At 44.3% G+C, this 17,027-nt stretch overlaps 1 protein-coding gene across 35 annotated transcripts in view; it reads right to left on the bottom strand.

Moving 5' to 3' along the window:
- Window positions 1-17,027, bottom strand: part of RIMBP2 (RIMS binding protein 2) — a 175,322-nt gene that overhangs the window by 7,327 nt on the left and 150,968 nt on the right. For 17 of the 35 annotated variants that reach the window (XM_075568667.1, XM_075568668.1, XM_075568669.1 and 14 more), the window contains 7 exons: window positions 14,426-15,145; window positions 11,606-11,723; window positions 8,173-8,325; window positions 6,862-7,046; window positions 6,095-6,263; window positions 4,830-4,895; window positions 1,351-1,454 (listed from right to left, as the gene is read on the bottom strand). In XM_075568667.1, coding sequence (XP_075424782.1) covers window positions 1,351-1,454; window positions 4,830-4,895; window positions 6,095-6,263; window positions 6,862-7,046; window positions 8,173-8,325; window positions 11,606-11,723; window positions 14,426-15,145 — 1,515 coding nt within the window. The remainder of the gene's footprint in view (window positions 1-1,350; window positions 1,455-4,829; window positions 4,896-6,094; window positions 6,264-6,861; window positions 7,047-8,172; window positions 8,326-11,605; window positions 11,724-14,425; window positions 15,146-17,027) is intronic. The other 18 variants (XM_075568684.1, XM_075568686.1, XM_075568691.1 and 15 more) reach the window with 6 other exon arrangements.

The raw sequence follows: 17,027 nt of genomic DNA, 5'->3' as shown, positions 1-17,027 counted from the left end.
GCCCCAAATGGCAGTGACCCAGGGGCCCATTGACTTAATGCTCCGCAACATATGTTGGCAACGTTTGCGTTAAAAGGGGAAATTACGTCTGTGACATCTGTACATTATTATACATTTATTAAATGAGCATCCTTTCTATGTTACCTTTTACTGCAGGGGTGGCCAACGCCAATCCTCAAGGGCCACCAACAGGTTAGGTATTAAGGATATCCCTGCTTCAGCACAGGTGGCTCAGTCGTTGACTGGCCTTCCTGTCTCCCCTACAATCTATCCTAAACACTCCTGCCAGAATCACTCTACTCTTTCCTAAATCTGTCTCAGCGTCTCCCCTGCTGAAATCCCTCTCCTGGCTTCCTACCAAATCCCGCATCTCACACTCCATTCTCCTCCTCACTTTTAAAGCTTTACACTCTTCTGCCCCACCTTACATCTCAGCCCTAATTTCTCGCTATGCACCATCCCGACTCTTGCATTCTGCTCAAGGATGTCTTCTCTCTACCCCCTTTTGTAGCTAAAGCCCTCTCCCGCCTTAAACCCTTCTCACTGACTGCCCCGCACCTCTGGAATGCCCTTCCCCTCAGTACCCGACTAGCACCTTGTCTATCCACCTTTAAGACCCACCTTAAAACACACCTGCTTAAGGAAGCAGATGAGTAGCTCCATGGCTGATAATTAACACCTCATACATTAACCTTGGCCCCTTGCAGACTCACTTACCAGAACGCCCTCCTACTGTCTCTGTACGTTCTTCCTACCAACCAATTAGATTGTAAGCTCTTCGGAGCAGGCACTCCTCTTCCTAAATGTTACTTTTATGTCTGAAGCACTTCTCCCCTTTATGTGTTATTTGTCATATTTATATGATTGCCACGTATATTACTGCTGTGAAGCGCTATGTACATTAATGGTGCTATATAAATAAAGACATACATACCTACATTGAGCCAACTGTGCTCAAGCAGGGATATCCTTAATACCTGGCCTGTTGGTGGCCCTTGAGAACTGGAGTTAGTCACCCCTGGTTTAGTGTATGCTTATATGAAACTTGTTATTCAATCCATTATTGTAATGGCATCACAGATGATTATTATAGCGAGGCAGACAGTGATGGGGGACTTTGGATAGATTTTATGAGGGATACTTAAAGAGAACTTTTGAGACATTCTGCTTCTACTTATTGTTTGCATCTTAACAAGAAAATAAGCTTTACATCTTTATCATTTACGATGTACGGCTTTAAGAAAACACTGTATGAGATTCCCTCGGCTGCAACAAATGTATCGGCACATTTGCTTTGTATCTACAAGAGAGAACATAAGTATGGTAGAACGTAACACTTCATAGGAATACCTCCACGTCGACGTTAGGAGAGCTTTCTCTTGGGTCGTAGTCATACAAAGCAACCATTCTCCTTGTACACACAGAGTGTTGCCTGCCGCTCCTCCTGTTCCGTTCTGTGCCAATCACAAGATGGAGCATACATTTATTTACAGAAAACCACTGTCCCCAAAACCCACTCTCTTATAATGAATCCTACAAGCTATGTACGATACCAACAGAGGTGACATAAAAGCGGAGATGGTGATGACGGCTTTCTGCAGCACGATATTTCTTAACTTCATCTATTTTTGATTCACTATTAAAGTATGTTTTGATATGATCCTTTCTTTCTGCGTCTATCAGTCAACGGGGTCTCTATGAATGCGCAGGACACACTGTGTGATCGCCACGCTCAAGCTTGCTAATTACACCCGCAACAGTATCCTAAGGCCGCGGCCCCAGTCGTTGCGTGCACGCGCGCGTCGGAGCGCCTGGCGGCGCGTACACCAGTTTCAGCCGCGATCTGTCGTCTTGGGGTCTCAATGGGACGCACGTCCAGGGAAGTGCAGGTGGAGCAAAGACAAGATTTGGACTACGGCCCCGGGGACGCGTGGCGGAGCAATGACGTCACGCGGCTGGTTCGCACTCATTGGCTGAACCGTCGCCGTAACGTGGCCATCGCTCGGCCACCGCGCCAAAAGACAACAATCTTGTCTTTTGGGAAAGGTGGTCGCGCGTCGCGCTTTCTGCAGGCGCACGCAAGTAGTTACTGGGGTCGGCCCCATAGAGGGCCGTATCTTGTTCGTGCCGTGCACGCCGTAGCATGCGCAGCCGCGGGCACGAGGCCTAACGCCTCAGAACTGGCTGATTTTCTTTTTTTTTACGCAGAAAGAGGAAAAGAAAGTGACAAAACAGATGTGCTGAATTTGATCCATCTCATTATAATCTCTGCATCATGTAACTTCTCCTTTTGACAAATTGCTGGCTGACCACACGGGGCAATAAGTGAAGTTACAACTCGAGAATTAACATTATTTCTTCATTTTCCTGCAAAATGACCTTAGTACTTACACCCCCGTTAATGTTAGCACCTGAATATCACATCATTTGCAGACTGAAGGTTTTACTAGTCATTTGAAATTGCAATAGTAGTTTTTAAAATAAGTCTTGGATAATATTTTTAGCGGGCCGCTTATTTAATTTATTGCTATTAGTCAAGCGTTCATCTCCGACATATTGCTCTAAAGCCAATTAAATAGGATACAAAAATATGGCATTCCTGGCCTTCCCTGAAAAAATATGTATGTTAATATGCATAGATTTGTCACATCAAATGAAACATTTCATGGGTTTCCACAGTTTGTTTTGAACCCCTTTATCAATAAAAGGATCTGTATTACACGCAAATACAGATTAATCAAATGGTGTGTGTGTGTGCTCACACACACATATACACACCCACAGCCACCGACAGGGGGGGAGAGCTGGGACAATTATCCTGGGCCCAGCGGCATGCAGGAGGCCCAGCCGGCCGGCGCTGGCAGTTGGGCCGGACCTCTGGCCAAGCCAGCTGCCGAACCCCTGCTACCCCAGGGCCGGCAGCCAGCCCAAAATCCACGTCCGGCTGCGGGCCTCGGCTTTCCTCCCGCCTGCAGCAGGCCTCTCTATACTGCTGTGGGGGCCGCAGGTGCAGACCCCGCCCCCGTGCCGGACGTTGGGCTTGGGCGGGCTCATCAGCACGGCACCGAAGGTCTCCAGGCAATGTGTGTATGTCTATTATGTGAGGGGCGGGGTATTGTGTGTGTGTGGGGGGTATTATGTGTGTGGGGGAGGGGTTGTGTGTATGTGGGTGGAGGTTTTGTGTATGTCTGTGTGGAGGGGTTATGTGTATGGGGAGAGGGGTGGGCGCATGAGGGCGAGAGGGGGGAAAGGGGGAGAGAGGGGTGGGCGCATGAGGGAGAGGGGTGGGCGCATGGTGAGAGAGAGGTGGGGCATGAGGGAGGTGGGGGTGTCGGAGAGGTGGATAAGAGGTGGGGGTGTGGGAGAGCTGGATGAGAGGTGGGGGTGTGGGAGAGGTGGGAGGGAGAGGTTTGGGGTGTGGTAGAGGTGGGAGGCAGAGGTTGGGGCTTGGGAGAGAGAGGGGTGTGGAAGATAGGGGCGGGGGGTCTCGCAGACACTGGGAGGGTTTACCCAGTGGAAACCTGTACACCTGGGCTCCTGGAAAGCTGTCTGCGGCCCTGTTAGGGCCGGTGCAAGGGTATTCGGCACCCATGGCGAACCTTCAGCCCTTTTCTTAATGTTAGTCTAGTAGTCCCATTCTCTCTCACCCCCTCCTCTTCCTCTCTCATGTTATCCCACTCCATCACCCCCCTCCTCTTCCGCTCACCCCCTAATCTCACTCTTCTCCTCTCAACCCCACTCCTCCTCTTCCACCCCCTCTTCCTCCTTTCACCTACCTGGCTTCGGTGGTGTGAAATGGAGCAGGGCAGCGGGAGAAGAGGACAGAGGAGAATGACCTAAGGCGACAGGCAGGAGAAGTGGGCAGAGTATGGCAGGAGCAGAGCAAGGCAGCAGAGGAGGAACATTGCGATGGAGGGAGAACAGGACTGAGTACCGCGGATGCCGGGGAGGAGCTGCGCTGTAGCAGTGGCAGACACCGGAAGTCAGTGAAGACTTCCGGTTTAGACCACTGGAGCACGCTCCTCCCCAGCCGTCCTTCTCTGCTGCCCTGTTCCACTCCCATGGTCCTCAGTCCTCTTCTCCCGCCGTCCTCCTCTGCCACCCATCTCCGCTTCTGCCGTCTTCTCCCACCATCCTCCTCCTCCTGCTCTGCTCCCGCCACCCCCCAAAAATGTGCTGCCATAGGCGACCGCCTAGTGGTAGCACCGGCCAATGTAATATACAGACACACGTAATATGTCCCCTCTTCCCAACTACTCTGAGTGGTAACAGCCTGCCACGTAGGAATATAAATTCTCCTTGGAAGATTCCATCATGACAACCAAGAATGAAACTACAAGAAATACATTAAAAAAAAAATGAACAAGCCAGACAAAATGAGCTATATGATGAGTTCTTATAACCAACTGAATGTTTGTTATTATCTAAAGGTTTGAGGTAAACCACTTGTAGCACCAATGTTACATAGTTAAACTATGTGCTTCACTACCGACCAGATGAAGGACCCCGAGACGTTCGAAAGCTTGTACAACATATCAACTACTAGTTGGTCCAATAAAAGGTATCATACCACCTACCCCCTCTCCCTCCTTTGTTACTATTGATTAATATGCTATATATACACACACTATGCAGTGTTGCATGCTCTACAAGCAGCAAAGAGGTTAGAGGTAGCTACAGCGGCATGACACGTGTAGATGATGCAAGCTCAAAGGACAAAACATGCTTGTTAGTTCAACTCAGGAGGAACATTAAAAGGGTGTCTAGACAGCTCGACGTATCTCTGCTAGTTTATGGCTTGAACAAAGTTAGGGTTTCTTAGCACAGACCTCTTTTAGACTTTCTGGATCTGCGGTGTACAGAGCGAGAGCTCTCTTTGAAACGGTCACAGTTGACTTCAGGAAAGGGATGCATACAAATAAAAGAAGAGGAAAACATATGAAGCTGTTTAAAGGTCTAATTTCAATCTTGAAGAGATCATCTGGGAAAAAGGAATATTGCAGACAGGACTAAGATTGGGCTGTTTTTGTTTCATTGTTGTTATTATTTTTAAGAAAACAAGGTAAAGGGGCACTACAGCTAGAATACTGCACACTTAGATTTCCAATGCACCTAAATCATAGAGTGTAAGCTCCTCTGGGCAGGAACTATGCCTGTAACATTCCTACGTGCTGCGTACCGCACACTATACTGTCATTGTGACGCGCTGTGTGTCCCATTGGGAGAAACACGCTATATGAAATAAAGTTATTATTATGTTCCAAGTAAATTATTTTTTAATTCTATAAAAAAATGACAGCCATAACATATCCAGGACATATAAAGCTTGCAGCCGTTTGTCTTGTATTCGCATATCTGACAAAGATACGTTGAAATCTATTTCTGGACATAACAGGGAGTTATTTTCTAATGCAGTTTTCTATTAATCAGGTGTATCTGCTTTTGTTTGGAAAATGGATTGCAGAGATCAGAGAGGAATATATATTAAAATAGCACTATTATAGTGAGTAATCTCTACCAAAAATTATTTATGTAGATTTCCATTATCTTGAAGTCTTTGTATGTGAACTCAAACCTTTGCCAGCTTCCTGATAAGTAGAATAGCTTTGAAACAAAACAAAGAGATCGTTTGTCAGCCGTTTTCAATTGCAAACATTAGTCAACAAGCAATACAGCAGTGCACATCAAAGCAGGAAGTCCACGGTGCCTAGAAATGTTTGGAATGGGCAGTTCTGCCGTACCACGTTCATGATAACATTTCCAGTGGTAATTCCAAACAAATGGGATACACTAGCAGGGTATATGTATCGAGACCAAAGCAGAGCCATTCTGGGGTAAAAATACAGCTCCACGTGTTGGAAAGAGCAAGTCCTATGATTTCCATGGGATTTTTTTTTTTCCCAATGATACACCTGGTGCAAACGACTTTGCCCCAGAATTGCACTACTTTTGCCTTGATACATATGGGCCAATGAGTTTAGGGATTCTAGGCCAGTGAAGAATTGTATCCCGTGATATTGCGGTAACAAAGCTAAAAGCGGGGACAGCCAGGGTGACAGCCCAATATAGTGTCAGAAAAGAATGTTTTCATTACCAATTTTTTCCACGGGCGTATTCAGAGATAGGAATCCCTGTTTGAGGAGCTCGTCCATCATTTCTTCATCATCGGCTTGAATTTCCGAGACCATGTTACAGGGGATATACCCGGCTCGCCCACATGTCTCACCGCGGTAGAAGCCATCAGAGTCTTTGTCGCCATACACCTAATGCACACAGAGTACCGGCACAAATGCTGAACCGACAACTGCTGCTGTATTCTTAATACAGTATCTGGCAGCTGTTAAAAAGTGGACCAAGAATCTCTAACAGAAGCATTTACAGTACATGTTGGATCCGATAATCTGCCTCTTCTTTCGATGCTTTTGTTAAGAGTGCAGCGTCTCAATGATTATTCACTATGATATCCCACAGAGGTGTTCTGGAGGAATATTCATGCAAAACAATATTTTGGGGTGATTTTGAAATTAGTTTTTTTTAGGAACCGCTTTATAACTTGAATCTGTGGTTAGGTATAAGCTCCAGACCACCTTCTGTATGTATTGTATAGTCCATGCTGTCTGTGGTCATGCTGTTTATAGTTAGGTTTTCTGGTTACATGGCGGAGGGCTTTTACCTTGCTGCAATTCATACTGCGAAGTAAGACTGCACCTTCAAACTGAATTAGAATCCGTAGCATAACCGAGTCACCGATTGAGCCACCTGTGCTGAAGCAGGGATATGCCTAATACCTGGCCTGGTTGGTGGCCCTTGAGGACTGGAGTTGGCCACTCCTGATCTATAGCATGCACGCGGTAAACTCACCTTGATGATCTGGCCTTCCTTAAAAGGGAGCTCCTCTTCAGCAGCATCGGGATTTGGGGACATGGTCCTTGGGTCGTAGTCAAAGAGGGCCACAAATATTCGGACGGGAAAGTCCTCCATTCCACCATCCGTCTCCGACTCCTCGTACATTTCGGATGAGAGCTGCTCTCGGCTGCCGTAACTATCTAAAGAGATGTTCAAAACACATCCAACATTTTTTTTGCTTGTCCCCATCCGTAGATATTCAGCTTTGATCTTCAAGTCAATGAGATCGGGTGTATATTGGATATTGGTTGCCTACTTAATACTGATGTATGCCATGGAGGTTGTGTTTGAACCGTTGCCTTTCAAAGCAATGTATAAAGAAAATAGTGCAGGGAAGGGGGGGGGGACAACTCCAGTCCTCAAAGGCCACCAACAGGTCAGGTTTTCAGGGTATCCCAGCTTCAGCACAGGTGGCTCAGTCTTTGACTGCACCAATTGTGCTGAAGCAGGGATATCCTGAAAACCTGACCTGTTGGTGACCCTTGAGAACAGACGTTGGCCACTCATGAACTAGACTATCTCTATGATATACGCATCCTAAATGTGCATTCATGGTTGCAGAGCACACTCATACTGCATGTGGTGATGTTGTACACCTACATTACGAACAACGTATAGATTTGTACAAATCACTTTTTTCTCAAGGCATTTATAGTATTCCTGGCAGCTTCACAAATGACCTTCTGTATGCTAGATGTTGATTAGCAATGGAGGGAGGTTCATGCAATGCAGTATAATACAAAACAACACATACAATATGGCTGTATGGCAATGGTGGGAATGGTGGGAATGAATTGGGTGCTTTTTTTTACTTTTCTCTCCACTGATCAGGGGGGAAACCTACCTGCTTCCCAGATGGGGTGGGGGGAAAGGCGTATTGTAAGGCCTGCACACATGCTGCATTGCATGCAATGTGGTTAGCTAGAAATGTAGCATGTTAAAACCGTGGGCAGAACTGATCAAAGGCTTTACACCCAAGAGGAACCAGATTTCAGGGCCTGATTGGAGAAGATGCTCAGTTTTGGCAAAAAAAAAAAAAAAAATCTTATTCTCCTAATCCAAAACCACTGAAACTTGGCATTGCCAACCTAAAAGGAGATTGGGCATCACATTCCTTGTATGAAAGAGGGGGTATTAAAGCAAGACGTGGCAGCAAGGACACTGAGCCCAGACAGGACCTGAGACCCATTCCCAACCAGATACAACATCTTGAGGAATTCTCTGCTTGGAATTAAGGAGGAAGAGGTTTTTTTTTTGTTTGCATACCGTATCTATCGTCAGAAGCCCTGGCACGTTGCAGGGACCATTTCCTGTGTTCTCCAATGCTGCGATAATAAGCTTCTTCTTTAACAGGTGAAATATTTCCCTCACTACCTGACCGAGAACGGCCGCCTTCACTGTTACTGTCCATTGTAATTTCTACGGAGAAAAAGGGAAGGAGCTATTAAACATTCTCTGTGTGTCTGGAAGAGAGGACCATGGACACTGGTTGCCCTTTCGTACTGCGCTTCCCATCACAAGATTTTCCATTACTACAGTAACAAAAAAAAAAAGGTCTAAAGGTTTCCGAAATGCTCCGCTTTGCCCCCTAGAGAACTTCCAGATCTTCCTTTCATGCACTTCTTGTTGGGGTTTGGTGAAAATAGGATATGATGCAGCGTCGAGTGCTTTTTTCAGAGCGGCTGGTGTCAGCTGGGTCTTTGTATCCCAAAGTCTCCTTGTTGCAAAACGGAGGCAAAATGTGCTGCAAAAACTAGCACGAGAATGATTACAAAAATGCCATTCTTTCCCCCACTTGTTAAACCTTCTTCTGATTTTGTCCCTGTTTTGAAGCCAGGAGACATGGATACATAACCAGCCTTGAATGCCAAAATCCATTTTCCCAGAGTCTGGACGAAGTTTAAAAAAAAAAAAAAAAAAAGTGACCCTTTTGGGTCTTAAAATGTCGAAACAGCTGCCTGTGAGTAGGGTTACTGGCTATGTACTTTTATTAACCCAGGCTGTACTGAAAAGCTGTGTAATGCAGTAGGCATATGCGTATTGGGGTTTATGCTAAAATGGACATGAAGAAAAAGGTGACACTGTGTGCTCATTTGCATGTCATTTCCCAGAATCCCTGGCTGCAGTGGAAGCACTGTATGCCAAGAGATAATGGGGAAAGGCAGGATCGCAGACCTGTCTGAGACATGTGAATCTGCTCACAGGGGATAGTTTTATTTGCTGCACACACTACGGTGGAGAGATTTAGCACATCTTTTTTTTTACCTACCATAACATATAATGTGTGGCTAAAAAACAAATGACGTTAGCAAGTAAAGTGAGTACAAAGTACCAGTAAGGCATAGAGCAGCCACACTTTGGAAGTCTAAATGTCCTATATTTTATAACCAGTGGATCACTTACAGTTTGAATTCTTCCTATTGGCCATATGGGCAAAACCGAAGTCAAGTATTATGTCACCATGCAGGCAACAGGCAAATTACTCTTGAAACAGCTGTGCACAAAGTACTTGGGAATTCCAGGCTTTCAATATTATTGTGTTTAAGTTAAATACACTCTGCAGACAGCCTTTGAGTAAGGAGTGTTAATGTATCAAACAGAATACAGAAGGCAGCACAGATGTAGCTTCCAGCTCGTTCCATGCGCTTTGTTTAATTGCAGTAACATACTGATGTGTACCTTCTTGACGACACGCTTGGGTTCTCACAAACTTTTGAAATGACCCAAGTGGATGGAATGGGTATGCACTGTATAAGTTGCTATGTCCCCAGGTTCACGGACATTAACACCTTTGCTACCACAGATGCTTGCAACCCATTGCAAAACCACCAACGAGATGACTCGGCCCCTCCCTGCTTCGTTGGGTCATCACAAATTAAATCGCACAGTATCAGATGGGGTCATAGATGTGTGATGTAATATATGATGTCATGACAAAGCAGAAGGCAGAGTAAAGAGTCGATTTGATTCATGTACCTGTGTCTCAGTTCTGTGTGTCACTTCTTATTGCACAATTACACTTCAGTAAACGGAATCACATTCTCTTCTCTTTGGAGTCTGCCTTGCAGACCAGAGCAGCAGGAATATGCTACAGGAATTCCCCGGCAGAGGTAGCAGCCTCAGCACCACGAAGTTATAGCTGTAGAGTGCTTTGGACACAGACGTCACTATTTAAATGTAAGCTTTTGATATGACCTGCCTTTTTTGATCCATTACTCAGTGGCGTATAAGATGGAAACAAAGTGGCACCCGAATAAAAGTGTAGGCGTTGTTGACCCATAACCGGATTCTCCTCACTCCCAAACCTTCGATGCTGAACCATTACTTGACTTCATTTCAGTCTTTCCAAGGGTACACATATCAAGTGTGTAATGGAATTGGAATGAAAAATGAAGACAGATGAAGGGGAGCATGGATGAACGAAGTTACAACATTGAGTCTACGTTCACAACACATTTTGTTGTCCAATGTGAAATTCGAGGGAAACATTAACACTTTTGAAACCCCAGATTTTTTTAAAAACTCACCCAGGCAGGAGCAGGCCGTGATATTCAGTAAAATCTCAGACAATACAAAGACGTAGCGCCCACTTGTAAGAAGGAAGGCGACCGGATACTTACAAAAGGTACAAATGTATTCCATAAGTGTCATATAAGACAACACAACGTTTTGGAGTTTCCTGCCCCCCTTCGTCAGGTATATACACCTGCTATAAACTCTGTATACACCTGCTATATATTCTGTATGCACCTGACAAAGTGGGAGGGAGCGTCCGAAACGTTGTGTTGTCTGTGTATGTGTGTTGTCCGTGTATGCTATACACTTACTCCTGGGGAAGTGTGTCGCATACAGCCGGCACCTTGTTGAACGTACAAGCAAGAATTCTGAAGAGGAAGTGTGGCGGTTCCTCTAGTTGGTATTGATTCAGTAAAAACACATGTACACATTAACAACCACTGCTGAGAAGTCTGACTTTCACTTCTCTCTGTGTATCTTGCCTATTTTTTCCCACCCATCTAAACAAAAATCTCTTTGTATTTTCAGACTTTAGTGGGAAACTTCCTGCTTCAATGGCAGGGTTTTACTCTGCTGGAAGTAGCATGCCTGGCAAATGCAGAATTGAACAGAACTAATAGCTAAAGTATCATGTTTCAAGGCAATGCCAATCAAATGAACAGAGGCTACAAGTTGTATGTGTGAATGGACCTGCATGTCTCCATGGATTGGTGCTTTCATACAATGCAGATGTACACCTTTTACTAACCCCATCACTGCCCAAGTACCCTGCAGAACCCTGCAAGGCAGTGCATTGTGTAGCCAATATGGCAGCAAAGGGGTGAGAAATATAACCAGTGATTATTAAAAACAAACCCTGTAGGCAGAAATTATACTTTCTTGTCAATGATGTAGCACACCACATTAAAATCAACTGGTTTTGCTGTCTGTTGATGTAATTGTACATTCAATTTATTAAGGTGGATTCTAAGAAACAAAAGTCAACTGTAAATCGTGTGATTTTCTAAAAAAAAAAAAAAAAAAATTAAATGAAATACTTTGTGGGGATTGCACTTCTACACTCTCTGCAGGTAAAGTACAGAAGTGCGCAGTTGGACCTCTCTAGCAACGAAGAGGTTAACCACAAGCGATTAGACAACCACCAGGATGAAAGAATGGGAAGGCAGCAGTCAATCCAACTAACCAATGGAAGGGACCATCATTGGACGGGGTCTTTGTGGCACCGTATTGCCGCGAGACATCCTCCGAGCTGTGTGATCCCCTCTGTCCGTTCGACCCAAGGTGGAGTGGCTACCTAAAAGCTGAGCACACAGAAAACACAGTCAGAATTACACGGCGTATTACAGCAGCATATTAATCTGAACTACAAGCCCGAAGCACAAGCTCTAAAGGAAACTAAACTGCTTTTAACTGAAAGGTTAGCTGAAAGATAATATGTTGCTACATTAAAAATAAAAACAGGGTTAGTGGAGCAGGTTACATAATAACATGGTGCCTGACACTGGGTTACTAGAACAGAGGAACTATTCTGACTTCCAGCCATTAATCGTAATCCCTTGAATTATACAAATAACCCAAATCCGACATTTAACATTTAGGGCCTTAGTTTGAGAAAACCTGGAAGACAGAATGTTTTTGTTTTTTCACATTAGGATACTAGCTGGATCCCCCATGAGTTGTCAATGGATCAAACCCCAAGGAACCACAGGATTCAGTGCAACATTACCATGACAACAGCCTGAGCCAATCAAAGTGCTGTCTTTGTGCCCGATATGTTCGGTGGGCTAACGCATGGAGGATGGAGCATTCTCGCAAACTTAACGCAGAACGAGCCCTTGTTGAAGTTTCTAATTCTGAGACGAGCAATAGTCTGTCATGTAAGAAACCACATACAAGGCCCAGAAGTAGACATCAGATAGATAGAGCAAGGGGTAGGTTTATGAAACGCCGATACGGGATATCGCACCAAGATTGGGTGAAAACTACCATTCAAGTCAATAACCGCTATCAGATTTTCATGTATCTATCCCTAAGAGTAACATGGTTTTATTAGGCCTGGAAGGCATCCATCAAGGGCTAAGGAGGGACAACGAACCTGACCCCATCACCACTGTGAGAAGTCTTGTAGGACACCCCAAATGTGCCTGAGGTTGTATCTCCTTGTGAATCAGTTACTTACTGTAATTCTGCATACACAAATAGTGCTACAGTACCTATCTGTTTTCTATCATCTGAACCACACAAGTCATTTTGCCATTTTAGCTGAAAAAAAACCGATAGCGTTTAGTTACATAAAATGACAAAAACAGCCGAGTGAATTTGGATTTTTTTTTCTTTTGTGATTTTAGACCAACATTAATTCCTCCAGCCTCTGCCAGAAATACTTCCAGCGACCAGAGAACATGTTCCCAAAACTGACATACTGGGAGAGAAAAAAAATCGGAGAATTGTAAAATTCCTACTGACCAGTATTGTGATGGGGAAGGAAGTGTTTTCAGGGGAAAAGGAGAAAACCAATCATTTTCCCCAGCTAAAAATCTATATTTTTTTTTAATGTAAAAAAGGAGAATGGACCAACATTATAAACAATAATGTCCCTATTAATAATAAAAAAAGATTCTGCCCAGTGATGATGTTAAATCTAACCATCCCAACAGACTTGTGATCAGTGGAATGTTTAAGAAGTTCTCAATGTACCGTACGTTATTTGAAACCTACATGAAACATGGTCCAACCGCTAGCCAAATAAAGGAAAACCATTTACCAAATAACCAGCATTACGTTGCTGGACTTTAAAAACATATTTTACGCTAAGTGCACAAAAAACAAATGTCAAAATATCTTCCAGAAATGAACCTAACAATATTGCAAAACACACCCCTCCAGTTTCCTACGCCAAGCACCCCGACTTCACAAGGACAGTTCCCGGAGGTTCATCAGAGTAGAAATATGTGCTCTATGAATCCAATTCTCAGTCACAGCCCCATGTTCCATAGTACCGGGGCATTTATATGATCATTAGCTTAGTATTTACAAGACACTGAAAGAAGAAAACTCGCAACACTAAAAAGGTCAGTGGACCAAACAGGGTCTCAGCTGTGTTTTAGGGAGAATGTATACTGGGAGAATTGACTAAAGTTTTGTTCCATTGCTTTATTCATGGAAAATGTCCTGTATAATCAATGAACCCTCAATGTCAACTAGGCATCAGTAGGGTCATAAACACTACTTGAGCCAGACATCGCAAGTATTTCCTAACTAGTGGGATTCGCCTTGTAAGTATTGAACACTACAGTAGGTTGCGCTGGGAACCCTGCAGACAGTAAAATACCATGTTGCTTCCTAAGGCTGCGCTTATAGTGCCGGCGACGCGACGTCAAGCTACGGTTGCTGGAAAAATCAAATTGGGATGACTTCCAGTGATCGCGACCAAGGTGTCGCGCTTACTATAAGCGCACGTGACGGCGGCAATGCATTTGTTTTGACACAGCGACGCGTCGCTGTCGCCAGCACTATAAGCGCAGCCTTACTTAGGTCATTAACCCGTTCCTGTCCATGGATAAAAGGGGCACATTAAAAACAATTGAAAGCACGAGTAATTGTAAGTGTGCAGCTAATTATGTGTATTTAACACAATAATAAACAGTGATATTTGCTACTTGTCCTTCAGCTAACCCTTAATTAAAATGTAGTTTCAGTTGTCCTTTATAAAAAATTAAAAAAGTAGCATTTGCAGTTACATATGTGTTGTCTCTAGGAAAAAAAAAAAACACCAACGCGGCTAATTGTTGCCACTACAAGCAAATGAAGCAGGATTGAGCATGTACAAAACAAGAATAGCCTGTGAAGCAGTGCGGATTAATAAATCAAAAGCATGAGAAATTTGATGTAATCAGCAAAGTGGTCCCAGAGACGGAAGCCCAGAAATAAAAACGGGAGATAGGAATAAAACGAATTGGTATTGGCAAGCAGATGGCTGAAGGAATTTTTTTATTTAACACACCAGAGAGTTTTCAGTGTCTCTGTGGGTTGGATTCAGAGCAGCTTTCTTACAGTCTTTCTGATATAAGTCTGTTTTCCAGCCAACCCAGTCGTCGTTCTGTACATTCTTGATACATTGCTGCAGGTCGTGTCTGCCAGCCTTGTGTTTGGAATGCTTTATGTTATCTGTCAAGTCGGCGCTCACATCACCAAAGTCCTCCTCAACGCTGCATTGCCGGGTCAGGGTTTTCCTGCGTGTCAACATTTGTTGGCGGTCCCATGGGCACGCACAGTTTTGCCGCTGCTCAGGAGAACTCGGAGCGGCGTTCCTAGCAATCGTGTTATGCGCGTTCCTGAAATGGAAACGGGACTCTTCGTCTTCGCTTCCGCAATCCAAGCCGCTGTCTGGGCTCCGTGAGAGTGATCCAAGCTTGCTCCCTTTTTCTTCTAAGCTAAAGTCATCTGAGTTCAGAGAAGCTCCACTCCACCTAGACTTTGGGAAATGCCATGGGCTCTGGTGTCGACCGTCCTGGCTACTAGCCCGGGGCATTCTATTCGTTCTAGCTATGGTTCCTCTCGTTTTACAAGGCATGCCTACAGAACCCCCCTTGTGGGACACCTCAGAAGGTTCTCCTTCTTCTGCAACTTCGGGAATACGGGACAGATTCTTACTGGGATGATGCGGAGGAGACGGATCTGGCTGGTGCTTTAAAGCAGCTTCTGTGGTGCAAGTCTTAGAGGACTCCACAAGCGCATTAGATATTAAGAAGAAAACACAAACATAAGGGGACGAAGAGTGTGCAATAAAATAAATATGGGAGGAGAGGTAGGAGGGAGGGGGGAGGAAAGAAAAATAAAGACAGGGTTAGTTTTAGAGGCAATGGAAAAACGTAAGACATGCAAGTTTACTCTGTGAAGGAAAGGCTCATGCTCTGAATGGGAATCTGTGAAAATAAAGACATGATTAGGAGTCTGGCTGGTGCCAGAGAAAATATAAGATCAATACAAACAATGAGAGCATGGTATATCGATGCTAGAACAACAGTAAATCCATGCAGTTAAAATAAAGGGGCAGAGGCGCCGTAGTGACAGTAGGATTATGGTTATAGCACACTTTAGCATGGCATGGGCTACCCGGTCACAAGTCTGTGTATGCCAATGTTAGGCGTAGGTGTGAGACGGTTCACACTAGCACCCCTAAGCGGGGACTTCTTTCCGTGCGTGGGATGTATATATGATGTCTGTTTATTTGTACTATGATGCATGCTGGTGCTTTAATAAAAATAATCGGTGATAATTATGGTAAAACACGCACTACCTTGTATTTTGTATTTTTCTCCTTAAAGGAGGAATTTGCAACACAGCACATTGCCGGTCCATCTATCTCTCAAAGGGTTAACAGTACCCTATGACCTGACTGTAGGAAGGAGGAATTGCACCAGTGAAAGACCCATTGTCAGCTGTAAACATGGGCAGCATCGTTTATCTTCATGTACACCCAAAGAGAGGCAGAGCTTTTAAGCATTAAAGGGTATTAATTCCTTAACGATTGTTAAGGACCATATAACTGAATGGGCATTCATTATCGAAAAATGCTATAAAACCTTAGTAAATGCGCTTAAATGAGTATGCACAACAACACAGCCACTGATAGCTTACAATGCTAAATAACTACATGTAATTCCAGTTCACTGCCCACATCCACAGTTACTGTACAATGCTCTGTGTGACCCTGATTGCAAATAATATGGCCTTTTGACATCACATTTCTTACAAGTGCATGACATGCGTTGTTTGAAGACCTCTTGGGTCCCCGACACACGTCCCGCTGCTTCAGAAACATGGTCTCCATCGTTCTCGTGCTACCAACTAACTACATCATCCAGTCAACAATAACAATTCTCAATACGATTACCTTTACTCGCACAAACATCTTCTGAGAAAGTGTTCACAGAATAACAGGTCATTTGAAAATAAAGAGAATACATTTTTTAATTTTAATTTTAAATGCATTCGAGTTTTGTGAAAGTATAGTACTGGTCTTTGAAGTTGAACGAAGCCCACAAGGTTATGGCATTTGCAAGTCCTTTCGTCTCATGATGGGGGTAACCAAATCAGATTGTAAATTCCTTGGCTTATACAGGAAATACAACGAAACCTTAAATTCTTTAGGGCAGAAACTCCTTACACCTGGTCTACTTTACGCACAATGCAAACAGCATTTAAATGTATTTATAGCCATTACCTTAACACTTTGGCTGCCAAAGGGGCCTGCAACGCATCACTGTTCAATCTACAGGCTCCTTGGTCAACAAAAGGGCTCTGCTGTCCCTTGGGAGAACAATACATTGCAAAGCAAATCTAGAGGATGTCTGGAGTTTATGCGCTGTAGTATTGTAGTCACATTTCAGTGATCACAAAAGAAAGGACTGAGATGATCTTTGAAGTGGGAGATTCCATTTTTGATATGCGGTGGCAGCTTTCTTGTGATGTCGGGGCAAGTCATCTGACCTCTCTGTGCCACAGCTACCAAAAAATTGGACCAGTGGTAGGCAACATGATATGCGTCAGGGGCATGTAAAGACCTTGAGCTTTTTTTTAGGGCCACCTATTACCCACATATA

The sequence above is a fragment of the Ascaphus truei genome, chromosome 13 (assembly GCF_040206685.1).
Source record: "Ascaphus truei isolate aAscTru1 chromosome 13, aAscTru1.hap1, whole genome shotgun sequence".
NCBI classification, from domain to species: domain Eukaryota; kingdom Metazoa; phylum Chordata; class Amphibia; order Anura; family Ascaphidae; genus Ascaphus; species Ascaphus truei.
The sequence above is the reverse complement of the archived record's forward strand: the minus strand, read 5'-3'. Positions and strand labels throughout refer to the sequence as shown.